This window comes from Xyrauchen texanus, chromosome 27 (genome assembly GCF_025860055.1).
Source record: "Xyrauchen texanus isolate HMW12.3.18 chromosome 27, RBS_HiC_50CHRs, whole genome shotgun sequence".
Lineage (NCBI taxonomy): Eukaryota > Metazoa > Chordata > Actinopteri > Cypriniformes > Catostomidae > Xyrauchen > Xyrauchen texanus.
The window spans coordinates 21,888,424-21,908,534 of record NC_068302.1 but is presented as its reverse complement, the minus strand read 5'-3'; the positions used below and the strand labels follow the sequence as shown (position 1 = coordinate 21,908,534).

Here is a 20,111-nt window from a genome sequence, read left to right as displayed (position 1 = left end):
GTCATCCCAGATGTGGTTGACTTTCTTCTGCAGAACACAAACATATTTTTAGAAGAATATCTCAGCTCTGTTGGTTCTTCACAATTCAAGTGAATAGTGACCGAACCTTTAAAGCTCAAAAAAGTACATAAAGGCAGCCTATCTGTGGCATAAACTGTGTACTGTGTATTATGTGATGGCTGAAGCTTTTTGTGTGAGGTTGCTCTGCACTCTAAAATTATGAACACTGAGTATTTTTTTTTAAATGTAATTGCATTTGTATGTGCCAGTGGAAGGGCATGAGAATTGTTGAGTGTTCTCTGAAGCTCATCCATGAAGGTAGGACACATTGGGGGTCATGTGTCATGAGAACTGGCCAGCACTTTTCCTCTGCAGACTAGAGAGAAGAAAAAAAATGAATACACTAGCTTTGCTCTGCTATATATAGATAGATTTATGCTCACAGTCACACTGTACTCATATGTAGAGGAAATAGAGTGGAACTGCTAATCTGAGAACAGTGTTGTGTCTTGACTTGGGGAGTAGAGGATCAAACATTCTCTCAGCTGTTGTCTGGAGATCAGAGGATGGCGCTTCACATTTTTTCCTCCATAATAGCACTTTACTTCCTTTTAACCCATGACCTTTACATAATATCCATATCCATAGGCCCCTTGGACAGGGCTGCTTTCAACAACAAGCATTGCTCATTCTGAAACCCAGACTATTCTGAAGCATTTATTGCACATATGATTTTTGCAGGTTGTTCAGTTTACTTAATTAAATTAATTAAAACTAAAGCAACACAATTCTAAAACATTTGGTCTTATCTTGATTTCATTACATTTGACCAAATTACATTTGTAAAATTTAAGTTTTAGGACTACAAGAATACTTTTTGTAGCGTTGATGAAACTGGGCATGGGATTTCCATTACCCAGCATGCTCTGCAGGTGACTTGGCTGGGAGAACAAATGTTGAAACGAAGTGTTATTTTATGCTTTTTTGAGTAAAATAATAATAGAAGGAGATTTGTTAATGTTTAATGGTGTGTTATATTGGCATTTAAAAGGATTTTTCATTCATTTTTGGAGTTACCATTGTGGTGAATATTGGTGCTTGTTCTTATAGTTTGAGGATGACCTCTCACTTTCGGTGATGATTGTGCTGAGTGCTGTTTTGTAAATGTTTTCAAACTGTCATTTAGGATTGGGAGGGCTACTTGTGGAATATATTCCACTGCAGATTATAGAGTACATACTGTAAAATGTCATTTATAACATAATTTGTTAGATTACTCATGGTTAGTAATGTATTCTAAATGCTATGGGTTACTTCTTCAGCACTATTCAATTTGTTCCACTTGTTTTGACTATAAAATCTCTGCCAGTACAGTAAGACAAAATACACATGTATTTTGTCTTACTCTGTGTGTTTGTAAAACAAGATGCATCTAATTGATCTTGCTTTAAGGATTTTTAGATATTTTAAGAATACGATTTTTGCCATAATATCAAAGGTCTTACTAGAATAAAGGAATTAGGATCTAATGTGAATTTTCTTGAAAACAAATATGATCGTGCCAGGAACCTTGTGCATATAAAATGGCTAGAAATAGAATTTTAGCTTAGCATAAAGCTGACAATTTACTCCAATTCTGCTCCAAACTTACTTCAAACTAACTTCTCTGTCTGCTCATATTAATGTAACACATCATAAGAAAGTGTTTCACCGCTGTTCAAATGCACTTTGGGTCGCATCATTTATATGTATAAGTGTTTTCCATCTTAAAGGACTAAATATTAAATGAAATAAATGACAATAAAATGCAAATAATCTCTTCAGTAATCAAAATACTTTTTGAATGTAACTGTATTCTAATTACCAATGATTAAAATTGTAACTGTAGTGGAATACAGTTACTTATATTTTGTATTTTTAAAACATAATTCCATTACATTTATTCCGTTACTCTCCAACCCTGCTGACAGTACAACAGTTTCACTGTCATTCCGCCTGTTTACACTGCACGCTGAACCAGGACAGAAGCCGTGCGTAGTTTTTTTGGTATCTATGTTAACAAATTAGTGTATTTATATCAGAAGCACTGCGTGAGCTTCGGCGTTGAGTCTATATTTGCATGGAAGCTCACATTGAATTAAAGTGTCACTGCATTGTTGATGGACTTCATGAAGAGGTTTTCATACAAAAAAGTAGATATTGCACAGAATAAGCATACACTGATCAGTCACAACATTAAAAACCACCTGCCTAATATTGTTTAGGTCCCCCTACTGCTACCAAAACAGTGCCAACCCGAATCTCAGAATAACATTGAGATTATATTCTTCTCACCACAATTGTACAGAGCAGTTATCTGAGTTAGACTTTGTCAGTTAGAACCAGTTTTGCCATTCTCTGTTGACCTCTCTCATCAACAAGGCATTTCCATCCACAAAACTGATGCTCACTGGATGTTTTTTGTTTTTGGCACCATTCTGAGTAAATTCTAGGAGATCAGCAGTTACAGAAATACTCACAACAGCCTGTCTGGAACCAACAATCATGCCATGGTCCAAATCACTGAGATCAACTTTTTCCCCATTCTGATGGTTGATGTGTATATTAACTGAAGCTCCTGACCCATATCTGCATGAACACTGGACTCATACACTCATTAGGCACTGCACTGCTGCCACCTGATTGGCTGATTAGATAATCACATGGATGATTGGTATCAGATGGGCTGGTTTGACCACTGATTTTTGTAACTGCTGATCTCCTGAGATTTTATATATATATACACAGTTGAAGTCAGAAGTTTACATACACCTTAGGCAAATACATTTAAACTCAGTTTTTTACAAGTCATGAAATTTAATCATAGAATACATTCCCTGTATTAGATCAGTTAGGATCACTACTTTATTTTAAGAATGTGAAATATCAGAATAAAAGTAGAGATAATTATTTATTTCAGCTTTTATTTCTTTCATAACATTCCCAGCGGGTCAGAAGTTTACATACACTTTGTTAGTATTTTGTATCTTTGTCTTTAAATTGTTTAACTTGGTTAAAATGATTTGCGTAGCCTTCCAAAAGCTTCTCACAATAAGCTGCTGGATTTTGTCCCATTCCTCCAGACAGAACTGGTGTAACGGAGTCAGGTTTGTAGGCCTCCTTGCTCGCACATGCTTTTTAAATTCTGCCCACAAATATCAGATTGAGGTCAGGGCTTTGTGATGGCCACTCAAATACCTTAACTTTGTTGTCCTTAAGGCATTTTGCCACAACTTTGGAGGTATGCTTTGCGGTCATTGTCCATTTGGAAGACCAATTTGGAACAGAGCTTTAACTTTATGTCTGATGTCTTCAATATATCTACATCTATTTTGTGAAATGCAACAGTCCCTCCTGCTGCAAAGCACCACATGATGCTGCCACCCCCATCTTTTAAAGTTGGGATGGTGTTCTTCGGCTTGCAAGCTTCACCCTTTTTCCTCCAAACATAACAATGGTCATTATGGCCATTTTGTTTCATCAGACAAGAGGACATTTCTCCAAAAAAGTAAGATCTTTGTCACCATGTGCACTTGCAAACTGTAGTCTGGATTTATTGTGACTGTTTTGGAGCAGTGGCTTCTTCCTTGCTGGGCAGCCTTTCACATTATGTCAATATAGGACTAATTTTACTGCGCATATACATACTAATCTACCTGTTTCCTCCAGCATCTGCACAAGTACCTTTGCCGTTGTTCTGGGATTGATTTGCACTTTTCACACCAAACTACATTCATCTCCAGGATACAGAATGCGTCTCCTTTCTGAGAGGTATGATGGCATGGTGTTTATACTTGCATATAATTGTTTGTACAGATAAACGTGGTGCCTTCATGCATTTTGAAATTGCTCCAAGGATGAACCAGACTTGTGGAGGTCCACAATTCTTTTTCTGAGGCCTTGTCTGATTTCTTTTGATTTTCCCATGATGTCAAGCAAAGAGGCACTGAGTTTGAAGGTAGGCCTTAACATACATCCACAGGTACACCTTCAATTGACTCCAATTAGCCAATGAGACACTAAATTAGGCTTGACATCATTTTCCAAGCTGCTCAAAAGCAGTCAACTTATTGAATGTAAACTTTTGACCCACTGGAATTGTGATATAGTCAATTAAATGTGAAACAATCTGTCTGTAAATAATTGTTGTAAAAATTACTTGTGTCATGCACAAAGTAGATGTCCTGAATGACTTGCAAAAACTATAGTTTGCTAATATAAAATCTGTGGAGTGGTTAAAAAATTTGTTTTAATGACTTCAACCAAAGTATATGTAAACTTCAGACTTAAAATGCTCATGTAAATATATAAAGCAGACATATGGTTTCATCATTTAAAACTACAAGTCATAGGCTTAAACAAACAAAATAAAACTGCCCTTTTTTATACTATTACATTGAGAGTAGGTCTAAAGGGTTAACAGCAATACCCAGCTGAGTGTTGCCAAATATAAACAAATGCACAGGACAGCACCTGTAGTCGGTAAATTCAGAACTTACATCAGTCTTGTATTGAAAGACACTTGTATTAAAGAGCTCTATTGCCCTCAACTTTTTATGAGGATTAATTTATAAAGGAAAAAACATGGGATGCTGTTCAATTTATTGGAAGTGCGTCCTTTTTTTGAGGACATATTCAACACAAAGGTTTGGCTGGTGTTTGAACAAAAGAGATAATGCTATTCAATGCTTTGCAAAATTATTTTTTTCTGAAAAAATTATTAAGTACCGGTATGTGTAAAGGAGCTTCACAGCAGGAGGACACAGGAGAGTGGTTTTCACAATTAAGGCTTTAATTACTATAATCAAGTGCTTTACAGCTTCTCAATAAGGTCTCTTGTCCCTGACTCTCTCTGCTTCTTGTCGGTAGCGTGTTCCTTTAATACCGTTCTCCCCAAAATCACTGCAATTAAAAACAGGTGTAAATCATAATCTGGCTCAGGTGTATGCACCATTACCGCTTTCTCTCTCTCCAGGCGAACTCTCGACCAAGCCATTCCTGCCACAGTGTGATTGAGCCAAACCAAATGGTCAAACTGTTGTGCAAGATTTCATGACGATCAATCTAGTAACACGTATCAATAGCTCACTCCTGATAACCATTTTATAACTTTATTTTCTGTATAAACTGCTGTTGTAAAAGTACATGCGTTGTTTGCTGCGAAATTGTCCTGACGCACTGCTTCAGATTAGCTCACACGCAGTTTCAGCATGCGATGTAAAACAGGCATAATGGTTAATAAAATGAATTTAGTTTGACCAACTTAAGACAAATTATTATATCTTATCTAGTTGGTCTGACAAAATTAATTTAAGTTTGTACAACTAGAACCAGAACAAGTCGGTTTAAACCCAGAGGCAAATTGTCAGGGCCAGCAAAGACTTCCCTGCTGGCGTAACATGCCAAAAAATGTAATAAATATTTTTCATCCTTTCATTCTCATTCACCATTTTGCCTATGTATTTTCAATCGCTTTCCACTCCTAATATATCTACAAATACATTGCAAAAAAATGAAAAGTTTATCCAATCAGAATCAATCCCTCGATGCTTATAAGCAAAGCGTGTGGGCTGTTTCACAAATCGCATGCTCCTTAGCCGAAGCAGCGCGTGAGTGCCTGTTAGGCCTTCAGAATTTCTGCAGAATCCCACAACAGTGCAAATGAATTGGCATCTAATGTCAGATTCATCAGCCAATCAAATTGATTTATTTGTTCTTGGTGGGTATGGTCTTTAGGATATGTCCCGGACCAGGCCTTCTAGCTGGCATTGAGTGACACAATCATAGTTATGTATGTAATTTGAAAGCAAAGAGATCTTGCTGATGAGAAGACTGTCGCTGCCTCATCACCATTGAGAAAGAGATCCTTATGGATTTAAAAACCTGAGATGTTCTGCATGATCGTGCAATTGATTAATTAAACAGGAAAGGAGGGCTGCTTTTCACTTCAAGCAAATTGGTGCTTTTTGCATTGTTATAGCAACATCAGGAGTTTTGTAAGTGTAAATTAGGCTGATTGAGCATTCAGTGTCGGATAAAGTTTTGAAAAGTGTGTACCCTAACGAAACAAAATGTTTTGCAAGCAACATTTAAATGGCAAATATTATTAGATAGCTTTTTCTTGGTATTAGACCTCCCTGGTTCTGGCTTTCATGCATGGACATGTTTTTAAAATGGCAATTGTTATTATTAGTTGACTATGACGTAATGTATTATGACATATGTTGTCATATTCATTGAGAAACTGTGTTTTCTTAATGGTATGAATCGCACTGAAGGCCTAAATGCACAGGCCACCACTGTTTAAACCAATTCTTTTTTGTTGGAAATTTTTTATTTAATTGCATGGGAAAAGTTTCCTCAATGTAATTAAGTTCAGTGATTATTTTGTTGTTGTTTTTTTTTGTGGTTTCTTTCTTTTTAATGCAGGTGACTGCCATTAGTATTTTTCCTTGTTTTTTGTGAAATTGTAATCAAATATTTAGACTTTTGTTTTGAGAATACATCTTAAATGTAAATATATCTAGCATATTTTTTTCTCACTTGTTTTTCACTTTTTTATACTGTGCAGTAGACAAAATACTCTTCTTTTTATACTGTATGAGAAAGCGAAGAAGACAAATGTGTTTCCAGGTCAGCAAAACATTTTGTAGCATTTGTCCTGTCCATCAAGTCTACCGGTCTATATTAATTTGTGTGTAATTACACCAGCATGCTTAAATATATGTGTAAATTTTCCTTTGCGAGTGTGCATGTCATTATTTTGTCATCATGCAACCCCCAGATTGCACCATCAGCAGGGATTCGTACAGCGCACAGAGCCACAGTGTGAAATCAGACGCTATTCGGGATTATGTTATGCTGACTGACCCCTGCAGGTAAGGGTCAATGGTAGGATCCTGCCAAAAGCTGTACAGGAAAAGGAAGTCTATTCATGTCCTATTGCTCAATAACTCTAACAAACAAAACAAGACCATACAGCAGCAGCATCAACGCACACACACTTAACTAACACTTCAAAACTGAGAATGGAGCAAGTCAGCATCAATGTTCTGCCGACAGATTCAGTATTTACACACTGCCCATGCAAATATGTCTGTGAAACTTTGCACATGGCTGGTACTGGTCTATGTGAACATGTTTGACCAAAAAACACCAATATGACCAAACTTTGAAAATCTGCACAACTGCAAATTCTGAATCTTACAGGCAGACTATTGTGCACAATAACAAGATAGTAGGTGTTCTTCTTCAGGGTGTAGCTTAGGTCCAAGTCTGTGCCTTCCTGATCCCGAGGCAAAGTGGATTTGTCTAAATCAGTGGTTCTCCGCCAGGGGGTTAGAACCCACTAGGGGGCCTTAGCACACTTCCAAGGGTCTCAAGATCTCTTAAAAATATTTAAAATATGATAGATTATTATAATTTTTATATAATTATTATAATTCAACTTACTGAAAATGCTAAAAATGTAATAACTCCCTTCAACAGCTTGCTTTTTATGAAGAATATTTCTGGAATCACAAGTTTTAAGGAAATATCTTAGAATAGATATATCTTATAATATAAATATCTAATAGCCTAAATGGAGGACCTTTGAATATTTTCTCAGACAATGGGGGGCCCTGAAGTCAAAAAGATTGAGAACCACTGGCCAAAATGAGAGACAATTTTTCACGCCTGTCGAACACGTGACATAATGGAATTGTCCATTCACTTTAAGACTATAAAAGACATTCTTAAAGGGATAGTTCACCCAAACTATCTGCACTGCAGAACACAAGCAAAGATTTTTTTCACTATAAATTTTGACATCAGCAGTCTCTTTGGCTATCATGATTTCAAACTCAATTACACTTCCTGAAGCCATCTAGTTCTATGTGCATGCTTCAAGCACTAGGAAGTGAAATCAAGCTTGAAATCCTGATCGTGCCAAGAAACTGAAAAAGGAATTCTATTTTGGTCTGTTCTCACCGAAAATTTATTAAATCACTTAAGACATGGATTAAAACACTGGAGTCATATGGATTACTTTTATGCTTCGAGCTTCATAGTTTTGTTTACCATTCACTTGCAATGTATGGACCTACAGAGCTGGGATATTCTTCTGAAAGTCTTTGTGTTCTGCAGAAGAAAGAAAGTCATACATCTGGGATGGCATGAGGGCAAACGGTGAGATCATTTAAATTTTTGGGTGAACTATCCCTTTAAATATACTCACAAAGACTTACCCTTTGATGAACACACACAAATACTTCAAGATGCTATTAATCTTTAAATAAAACATTCCCTAATATACCTGGAACCATTTTTTCTCCCATGTCTTACTCTCTCCTCCTAGTTTAGAAAAATGGATGCAGATGACAACCTTACAGCTTCATTTATTTCCCCAAAAAGCAGCAGGTGTTACCCACACTGCCCAAATTGGGTGTGATACTGTCTCGCTTTCTTTCGGTCTCCTCAATCTGTGTTGTGCGTGTCAGGAGACTTCGGAGGATACATTTTTTCCACAACGTGAGGAAGCAACAGGAAGTCTTCTCACACGCGACCATTCTTTTGTCAGAAATTTACAGTCGTGCAGGTTTGTTCTGCAGAGGCCTGGGGCCCCCCACTTCACTTCCTGAGGGGCCCCAAAGGGAGGCCAAGATCAGGGCCGGCACCCCAGGGACTTATATATCGCCAGTGGAGAGACCCTGTTATCTTCCAGCAGTGATCTACAAGGTAGTAATCACTAATCGCAGGCCTGTACCTTCCTCCATGATCAAAGGATGCTGCTGCAAAGACATGATTCCTGTAATCAGCAGCTGTTGGTGTCCAGCTAAACTCTCTCACTGCAAGTTTCATAGGGTACAGTTTAAGAGCATGTAGCTCAGTGTTACATCAACCCTGGAGCCAGGGGATCGATCGATCTATCCATTTATCTACTTTGCCAAAAATAATTCTTAATTCATTTTTAATTATTCTTTTTGTATTTGTTTTCCAGTAAAACTATCTACAGTACATGCACATCACCGTCACATGTGGCCACACCATGCACAATATGAGTTATAAGTGACAGACATACTGACCAAGGCCAAACAGTTGAATTATTTTAGCATCTTAAACCCCCACATTATTATACTATATACACTATCCTTAGAATTAAGTTTGTTTAGTGTCTATTTGCCCTTATGATTCTACATCCTCAGTGGAATAGTAATGGCTAAGAATGTGAGCAAACGTGTTTTGTGTACAATATATGACAGCAAGCCGTAAAGTATAGATTTAAGAGGGAGGACTTATAGAGTTCTCATAGTCTACCCCCTCTTCCCGAAACACACACCTGCTCCAGTCACTCAAATATATAAACCCTAAAGCCAAGCCAGTCCCTCTGACTGTTTTTCCTTCTAAACAGGCCGGTTGGCTTGTATCTTACATGATGTTATCAGTCCTGTAAATCTGTGTATTCAGCTGCGCTCTGACCTCAGTGACTCACTCCATCAACAACACACAAGAACACTGAATCTGTGCTTGCATGATAAATACAAAAAGTTAAGAATTAAACAGGATTGTTTTATTGAATCAGCACAATATGTATTAGCTGTTTCCCCTTCTGTAAAATGGATCTGATTTTTATGTGTTGATCCGCTCTAATTGGTTATTGTTTGTGACACATTTATTGTAAATAGATGATTGTATTTAGCAGTTTTATAATCATTGCTGATCAATGGGGTTATTCTGTCTTTATTGATTATTGCCTCCTGAGCTTGTAAAAATGTCATGCAGGTGTCATAACAATGTCGTAGATGTGTCGTAGATGGTGGGAGGGGGTTGTTGGAGCAGCTGAAGGGACAGAAAGTGATGACTTGTTGTGACATGTTTGCAAAAGCTGCTCCAAGTGAAATGTTATTGGCTGTTGAACCACAGAGAAAATAAATGAGAAAGAGAGAGAGAGGGTCTGGAAACCATTTGCCACTGTCTCACTTTCTCTTTCTTAGATCATTTTAAACATCTGCCTCATGTTTATTTGCACAACACCCGCTTCTGGCTATAAACAAACCATCTCTGCATGAGTTCAGCCCTTGCAGAAGCTCACAGCCTCAAGCAGCACTTTTGCCTTATGCAGGGCCACAAACCAAACAGAGAGATAAACAAATATGATGTCAGGGCAGTTGCATGTAAGGCTACAATCAGGTAAAGTAACAAGAGTCAAGTCAGTGTGTCTAGTATTGAGGGGAGGTCAAGGAATGCTGATTAAATGCACATCATCATCCCAAAACGGCACTGCATTTGACTCATTTAAAGTGGAAGTGTGTAATTTCCAAAACGGAACCAAACGGAATTGCAAAAAATAAACAATGTTTGCAAACAACCTACCAAATACGTCCCCTGTCTTCTGTTCTATGTTGAAAGAACAGACAGTTCCGCCCAAATTTATGCCATTGGTTGAGTTGATGTTGATGTTTCATGCTGGACAGGTCACTCAACAAAAAAGAAATCTGCCTAGTAAACCTTATATTTAGGGGGGTCCAAGGGCATGCTCCCCCTGGAGTTTTTTTGTGTGTGTGCAAGTGTTCAGTTATGGTGACTATGAGATAAGCATTTGTTTTATTTTCTTGTGTATGAGTAGCATTTATGTAACATTGTCTAAAGCATTTCTAGCAGTAACCATTCAGACAGATGCGTTTTCACGCTAAAAAAGCAAAGTGTGACTCTGTCATAACGTGGTGGCCAAATTTAATTTATCACGGCCCATTCGGCCCCGCTTCTCAGCCAGTCCACCGTGAAAATTCCCAAACTTCCCAATGGACAGTCCGCACCTGGACAAATTTCATGACTGGTTTAATTCATGTTTCTCAGGTCAGTCAGAACACTCATAGTATGCACAGTACGTACGGACGTACAGCTGCATGTGCCATTGATGACTGATTATAACAACCTTGGTTTATTAGAACTTAACTGCAGAAACTGGCATGCCATTCAATTTATTATATCTGCTATGCACTCTTGATGACAATTTGAACAAACAGATCATTGGGATTAAACAACAAATATAACTGTATATAACTGTCATCTGAATAGCAATGAAAATTTCTATTGTATGTTTAAATCACAGAACCATGAGGTAACATATAGAGAAAACAAAATTGGTCCTAATAGATATTGTTAAAGAGGAGGACAACTCATCTCCAACAGATACTACACATTTCCTATTAGACAAATAAGAAACAAACCAAAGACACACCAGATATTCCCACCATTCTCTTCGATGTATAAATTAAGTCTAAATGATCAACTGTATCACTGTATAACTCTGCAGATAAATCAAGCAAAACTAAAATGGAGCATTCTCCAGCATCCCCTGCCATCAATATGTCATTGGCATTCCAGTTTCTGTACTATGGTTTTCTCTAAAACCTGACTGAAATTTCTCAAAAGTATTGTTATCTTCCTTCACTACCTCCAACAGTTGCTTTGGCTTTCTCTATCATTTTTTTAATTAAAGGAAATTTTGAGATTGGTCTATATTTATTAGCAACCGAAAGGTCTAAAGAAGGCTTCTTCAGAAGCTATTAAACTATCGCAGTCTTTAACTCCTCAGGGACACATTGTGACACAAGCAATCTATTTACTATAGGCAAAATAGGAGATAGGAGGAAGTCTTTAACATCGGAAAAGTTACACACTTCTGCTAAAATGTTCCTTTATTTTTACAAGACATTTTACATTTTATGTTGAGATTGGTAAATCGGGGCTAAAGGCCACCTGGGATAAAAGGCACTTGATTTTATTTTCTCCCAAAACACTTAACAGCAACAAAAATAGCCACAATACTTTCCTTAACACCTGTTTGTCACTATGCACTGCAAAATACTGCTGATCCATTAGATCATTGTGTGCTGTGTCTACAGTTTGATTTTGAGTTTATTTGATCTAATATTTACTTGTTTTTTTAAATATTGCAAATGTATGTACGTAGCTAATGATGCCTTTAAAACACTTTCACACAAATGACAACTACAAGGGCATATTATGACATTATTATAACTTATTTTCACACTATTACTCACAGACTGCTGTGTTATGATATTGAAACACTTTTACTCAAACGCATCATTTGAAAAACTATACATTTTAACACTTTTATTACAGACCCACATACATTTACACATGTATTTCAATGCAATTACCTTACAGGGTAGCTCACCTGATAGTGTTGGGGGGAACCTGTTGATAAATTCCCCCATAAAACACATTATATTTCTTTAGTGGTGGGAATAGATTTGTTAAATTAAGTGTGCTAAGATTGACTGATCCAATCACAATGGAGATTGATTTATTTATTAAATACTTGAGATGTTATGAAAAGCCAAATGTGATTGAAATTAACAAAAAATGGTTAACTCTTTTCTGAAATGTTAATTTAGTGAATGTAACAATCTTAATTACAGTCTCAAAAGTATTTACCTAAATTGACTAAATTTGCACTATAACTATTGTCCCTATTTACACGATATCACAATAACGTGGGTTATTGTGATAAAGGCCCCCCATGGGGGCCTTTTACCACGAGTGTGGGGTAATATTAATACACTTTGTGACCAGAAAAAAAAATCCCTTTTTCTTTAGACTTCAGAACTCCATTGAAACTTACACTTTTTGACATAATCTCTAAATCAGAGCTAGTGTAAAGCTGTGCTTTTAGCTGTTGTGATATGTCCAAGCATAGGAATCTCTGACCAAGATCCAGTTTAAAATGTAAAATGTGAGGAATATACAGTATTTTCTTAAAATGTTATTGTTCCAATACACATACCATTTCCAAGTTATGCATATAGCAACGAAAACATGTTATTGGACCAAGATGACCGCATTGCTTTGGCACATATGTTGGGGTTAAAGATGAGAGGTCAGAGGTGAGTCTGGTCACATAAGCCCATATGGTCGATTTAAGGTACTGCATTCCTTTGCACTAAAACAGAAGCTGAGTCAGAGCACGGTCCCGTTCTGGAGAGACACGTTATTCTGAAATGACAGGGCTAGTCGTGAATTATAATAGGAAGGAAAGCAAACCAAAACCTAAATTTGGTAATTTAATGCATGAAATCAAATGTATGAAACGTGTGACGATAAATGAAAACAATAATGAAAGACGAAGAAATCCTGCTTTCTGTCTGTCTGTATGTATGTATGCATTTTGTAGTTCCTTTATTTATACACACACACACACATATTATCATATATATATATATATATAATTATTATATATATATATATATATATATATATATATATATATATGTGTGTATAAATAAAGGAACTACAATTAGAGTGTGTCCATTATTCCATGTATATGAGAAGAAGAGAAGGCAAGAAAATGGAAGAGAAAGTGTATGAGAGAGAGAGAGAGAGTGGGGAAATGAAAGGGTATGAGAGAGAGAGAGAGAGAGAGAGAGAGAGAGAGAGTTAGTTCTTTATCTTGGCCCCCCTGTGCACTTTCAGCCACCGACAGAAAACAAACCACAGCAGGTCTAAAACTCCGCGGTTCACTCACTTTCATATTAATACATGTCATTCTGAACAATTTAGAAAGTATGCAGTACTTACAAGCAAATAGTGCGCTGCTGTTTAATGACTTTTAATGTTCTTGCTTTTTTCTTTTTCATTTTTTTTTTTTTTCATTTTTCAGCCATAGGTGCATCCTGACGTTCAAAAAATCCTTGTGTAAATAAACTTGTGTTGATAGGCCAATTTGTAGACCTTTGCCAGTTTGTTTGTTTGCGCGTTAATTGTTGAGCCCAGTGTTGTTTTAAACGCCTCGCTGTCAAATGGCAAGGCAATAAATGTTTTAGGGCTACTCGCAGGTGCGACTTCTGTCTTTTTCCAAGTGAAGTTTCATATTCTCCACGATCTCTTTTATAAATGAATGTGTTTTGATGCAAAAGCGCACTCAAAACCTTTTGGAGTTTCATTAAAAATGTGAGCCAAATAAGTCAAATATAAATAAAATTCAAGCAGACTGCGAACACTGACACTTGAAACAGATATAGGCCTACTCTTTCATATTGGCACGACAGGTGTCCCGATGGTCTTAATTATAAATTGATAAATAAAATAATAGGCCTATAATGATAAATTATGTTTTACAACAACGGTATGAAAAAAAAAAAACAAACAAACATGTATTATAAATGAATGGGGTAATAAAAGTAGAAACTTATTAGGCTAATACTTTATGGAGTGCACAAAACACTACAATGTAGTCTGTTTATTGATTTGTTCGTTTATGTAGGCTATTATCACTGGACCACGGTGTAGTTATATGCTCCATGGGTGTATTTTAATTTGTTGTAAGAGTCTGAGAGACAGTGGCTTTGGTGATTTGCATACGATTGACTGCTCCTCCCTGATCATATAAGATTCAGCGCTCTCAGCTCGTGGATTAGCTGTACGCGCTTGGAATTACTGGAAGGAGGCATATTAAGGATCTTTGCCATATTTTTGAGCAACTGATATTGACCCACTGTTGAAACACATCAGATAAGCACCAATCAAGGTTTTGCAATGCTGTCTTTGCGTGGCTATAGTGCCTGACAACCAGCGATCGTTTCAATTTGGATACTTTGGATACTGGCGTCTAGCTTTCTTCTAGCTCTTTGATTTTTAATTGGAGTCCAAACCATTTCGGTGATGGCATTTGCCATGCTGAGGCCCATAGCGACTCGTCTAGCGTATCCGGATGTTGCCATGATGTCCGAGGATGAGGACAACCGCAGTGAGAGCGACGGCAGTTCGGAGCAGAGCTACGGCTGCTGCCTCAGTGCGGAGAAGCGGCGGCGCCTGTCCTGCAAGTCCACAGTGAGCGGTGTGGTTATTGTAAAGCAACGGAACGTAGCAAACGCGCGGGAACGCGACAGGACGCAGAGCGTCAACACGGCTTTCACGGCGTTACGGACTCTTATTCCCACCGAGCCAGTGGACAGAAAGCTGTCAAAGATTGAGACTCTGCGTTTAGCGTCCAGTTACATCTCACATCTGGCCAATGTGCTACTGATAGGGAACGGAGGAGAGGACGCGCAGCCGTGTGTCAGCCCGGTGTACAGTGCGCAGGGGGAGAGCGGAGGAAAGCAGCCGCGCACTATCTGTACTTTCTGCCTCAGCAGCCAGAGGAAAGGGGTAAGCAATTCCGATTTATGCTCATACAACAGGCTCTGTGAGAAGTACAGATGTAGGTACCCTACAGTTTAGAGAATGGTCAGAGTTATGCACATCAGAAAGTGTTTATTCTGAATGACCATTTAAATACAACTAGTAGCTTTTTTAAAGAGAGGACTTTATGTTGAGGCTGTATGAAATTAGACAAACCTAAAACTAAAAACAAACTGTAAAAGCAGAGCATTTTGATCAGTTGAGGGGTTTTAAACTATAGACAAGTCAGGCAAATGATTATGAACTTAATGTCTATCTATTCTAACTAAAACTATCTGCAGATTTCGATCCTCACATTATTATTTTTCCCTGACACGCACTGGTTTAATGTATTTGATCGAGGCCTAAACGCACGAGCTGTTTTAGCATCCGGCGGTCCATGCAGGCTACATACTCCAGAGTGCTCTAATTTACCATAAAACTTAAAGCTCTGAGTTCATGATAAAAATCGAATAAACCACAAGGATAAGAAATGTGAATAGAATACAAATATTTGTAAGGCCGGAAATAAGTAGCCTATATTGTGGCGTTTTTGTCTTCTTGTCACTTTAAATCACACCTGCTGTTTTGCTCATGTGTGCTCTTTCAGATTAAGGACGGGACGGACTGTGTTCGTATGCGGGGAATCACTTCACTGCGCGTGACACGCCGGTAGCCAGCAGCAGCGCGTGATGAATCCGCAACTCAGCGAGAGGTGTGCAAGCCGCGCGACGCTCCGGAGACTCCTCGCGAAACACGCGCGGGACGGAGATTTTCGGAAGACTCGCCATTCAAACAAGAGTTGATTTTGACATTTTTCTTTACCTATTTGTGTTTTGTATAGATATATAAAACTTGTAAATGCAGTGCATAAATGTGTTTTTTTTTTTCATTGTTTTTTTTTTTTTTAAAAGAGAGTTTATACTTTGTTACACAAATTGTGAGAACACGGCGAAATAAAATATATTTTATCAGATTTTTCTCTCAGTTTTGAGTGGATGGCAGTTTAAAAACCAAACGAATCAGCACTTTTTAAAGATGTTTTACAGTTGAAACGATCATGCTTTTAGTGTAATTTATCCAATAAATGTTACCAATTACTTCCAAATGTACCTACGTAGGCTATGAAAAACTAGGCTATACGCTGATCATGGTGATGTGCTTTCATAATGGTCCTAAGGATTTAACGAAATAATAAAACTACAACGTAGTCTTAAAATTGTTTATTTTTAATGCAACAATTTAAAAATAAAGTGTTCAGACTTAGTGTCCTTGGGTATCACCTATGTCAAAACAAGCAATTTCTCAGTAGATGATTCAGTTGATGAATGTGAATGTGTTAAAGTAAACACTGCAGCATTTTTATTTTTATTTTTATTATTAAATGATTTAAAATTGTATTTGATTCTAACCTTGAACTTTTATGTTTGAAATTGCCCAATTGTTGAAATTGGTAGTAGACGTTTCAGGAATACAATATAGCATTTTATGTTGGATGTTGTTTCTTCTCTGGGCTTCTGGATTCATTTCCCTGGTTAAAAAAAATCCAATCATGGTCAGGAAAATACAGCTAGCTAAAAGAACTGTTCTGAGCTCATGAGATACATGCAGGCCTTCTAAAAATAAATATTTAAATCAGATAAAACTTATCAATATTTGCATTAATTCTATTTAACCGGTTTCTTTCTCCTTAATTCTCTCTCTCATTTCCTCTCTGTGACTCTACCCATGTGTTTCTGAGATCTGGGATGTATTAGACACGGTAAATATTACCCTTCGGTCAGCATGGGGACCTGCAGCTGTGCATCTGTGAACCGCATAAATCACCATTGGGGTCAACATTGCGGATGGGGGGAGGGGGTTGGGGGGGTAATACAGAGAAAGGGAAAGTGTATGAGGGAAGGGGGTTAGATAAAATGAAATGGAGGTCAAAGGTCTGGGTGAAGATTAGGCATCACAAACGCTTATGATGAGGGTCATCGGTTACTGGTCATACAAGTTTGGTAGAGTAGGTGTTTAAAAAACTTTTATAATTTCTAAAAAATATATTTATGCACTTGGAAGTCGCTTTTATCCCAAGCAGCTTACAGTGCATTCAAGGTATAGGCCATGCATTTGATTAGTATGTATGTTACCAGGGAATCAAACCCATTAACTTTGCATTGCCATCCTCTACCAGTTAAGTTTCAGAGACAAAAAAAAAACATCTCTAAGATTTTTAATCTCATCGTCAAGATAAAGCCCTAAAAGAAGCCTCTGTGTTTGGACTGGGTGAACTGGTTGAGAAAGGGGAAGCCTTGAATGACCCAAGAGACAGCAAATATGTTGTGCTCGATCTCTCTCCTGCTGCTCTGGTTTGATAGCTGTTGTTCAATCCAACATGCAGTCATTCATTTCAACTTTCATCATCAGAGTGACTAAGAGTTTGAGATTCTGATATACTGTAAGTTTTGTGATGTAAGTGTCTTCTACAGATGAGAGAAACAGCATATTTGGACTCTGAAAGCTTCAGAATTTATCACTACAGAGATATCACTATAAATTAAATAAATAAAGTTTTCAATACATTTCTATTGTTTTCAATTCCAATAAAGACAAAACACATACAATATGACACAAAACAACCCTTCCTAACCACCCACTCAATGAGACAGCATACAAAAACAAAATAAGGATTGTAAAGAAGAAAAGATTTTTAGAAAAAATCAAGGTTACATGATGCAGTAATGTTTTGAGTTTTCTCAACAACTGTTTAATAGTTGTCCTCAGTAACATTGCTTTGTTTATTCAATGTGAATTTATTTTGTTAACTAAATCAAATACTCTTGTTGAGAGAACTACTCATTTCTTGTTCCGCCAACAATACATTTGCAATTGAGAATTTTTGTAACCATTTCTAATACTATGTCTTGCAAGGCAATGCAGGACGTACAATTTGACATAGACACAATAGATCTCAAACCTTAACACACAAACCTGAATAATGATGACAATCAACAAACCTCATCAAGTTAAAAGATGAGCTCATCACATCACCACACAACAACTGACAGTGGCAACAAAAATAACAGTAACAGCATAAATAAAGAGAAAAAAGCCTTTAACACAAACTGCATAATTTATTCATGTTGCAGTGCATGCTGGGAACTCACAAATTAGCAACATTGTTCATTATAAAATTGTTTGTTCAGACAATTCTGTCAGGTTAGTTGGAGCATCATTTAGGGGAATATAGTTGGTAATATGTGTTTTTGTGTCGATGCAAAGTTATTCACATTTCATAATGTCTGTCACTTAAAAACTCCCCTAAGCCAGATAAAATGCAATCAAATATTTTACAGTGTACTATTTCAACTTATTAAACTCATCAGTGAGTATGTTACACTTTAAGAATCTGTGATAAATGATGAAGGTTAGGGAGGACAAGGGACCATATGAACTTATGTTTGGGTTATTTGATTTTTGAAGTTAATTGGAGTTAAAATTTATCAGTAATTTACAATGTTTTTCTTAAGTGGTTCAGCACTTTGCAATGTGTTTTGGCAGCTGGCTTAGCCTGAATTCCCCTTTTAAGATGCAGATCAGCAGTGTCTAATGTGTTACTGATCTCTCACAGCCATATGTTCACACAGCCACTGTTGTGATTTCAATATTTGACAGGAGATTCTGCAGGATTAACTTAAAAATATTAGACCTACATAAATCGCTTTTGATTGGGTCTCAATGGGTCTTTCACTTGGCTAATTAGAAGCATTTCATGAAAAAAATCCAACAATTTCTGTCCTCTTTTACTCAAACCTGACATTCGTTTACTAATGACTGAATGGTTGCCTAGTGACACTTGTCCCAAAAGCAAACTCCTTCCTCTAAGTTCTGTCAGGAAAATATAATCTACAGCCAGTATGGACACAGGACACACACACACACATGGATACACAGATAGGTCAGTAACTGGCTGAGGAAGAGGTGAGGAAGACTCCCTGGTGTTTGTGTGTTCATGGAAACTCCATTACCATTTAAGAATAGAGAAGTATTCTTGCTTTCTCTTTCTCACCTTTTCTCACTTTCTTTCCGGTGTGTGCATTTTTGGCCCATATGTCCAATGTGAGATGGCTCCCCTAGGCTTCTGTTCTGCAGGAAGTTGTCACGGACACACAGGAAAGCTAAACATGCATGTCCGACCCCACTGTGACTGTCTCACAGTGCCCCTTTCGCTCTCTCTCTCTCTCTCTCTCTCTCTCTCTCTCTCTCTCTCTCTCTCTCTCTCTCTCTCACACACACACACACACACACACACACACACACACACACACACACACACACACACACACCTCACTGCTGTTCCACCAATCCAGCAGGCTGATGTTTCCCAGAAACCATATTTCACTCTGAACACCATGGTAATCATATTAATATTGTAATAAAAAACACTAAAATAAGGCTATGGGTTTACAATTTAGGAGTTCCCATGCCAATAGATCAATAAAATTAAAAACAAGGAAGACAAAGTACTGACAAATCAAAATTATGTTTATGTAATTCTTTTAGAGACTTCCCCTTATCTCTGTACTCTGCCAATATTTCCTTACTAATGAAGAAAGGCAAGGATGAGACTGAAACATCTTCTTACAGTCCAATTGCTCTTCTTAATTCTGATTTAAAAGTGTTAACCAAGATTTTGGCAGTTAGATTAAACTAATGCATTTCAATGATTATCCACCCTGATTTTCATTTTTTAATTTAAGACGTAATATGAATATAATTTATTCTAATCATGAATATCTAACCGAAATAAAGATTCTTAATTCTACATTCTCTACATTCTAGCCACTAGTAAATTATTTGAATTAGGAGACAGATTTGCATCATGGGTCAAAAGGATGTATTTCGAACATAGTGCATTAGTA

At 37.2% G+C, this 20,111-nt stretch overlaps 1 protein-coding gene across 1 annotated transcript; it reads left to right on the top strand.

Annotated features, from left to right (window-relative positions):
- Positions 1 to 14,477: 14,477 nt before the first annotated feature.
- On the top strand, positions 14,478 to 16,056 carry LOC127621391 (transcription factor 15-like). The gene is made up of 2 exons (XM_052094960.1): positions 14,478 to 15,192; positions 15,815 to 16,056. The coding sequence occupies exons 1-2, from the start codon at positions 14,707 to 14,709 to the stop codon at positions 15,878 to 15,880; spliced, it is 552 nt and encodes a 183-aa protein (XP_051950920.1). The 5' UTR covers positions 14,478 to 14,706; the 3' UTR covers positions 15,881 to 16,056.
- The last annotated feature ends 4,055 nt before the right edge of the window (positions 16,057 to 20,111 follow it).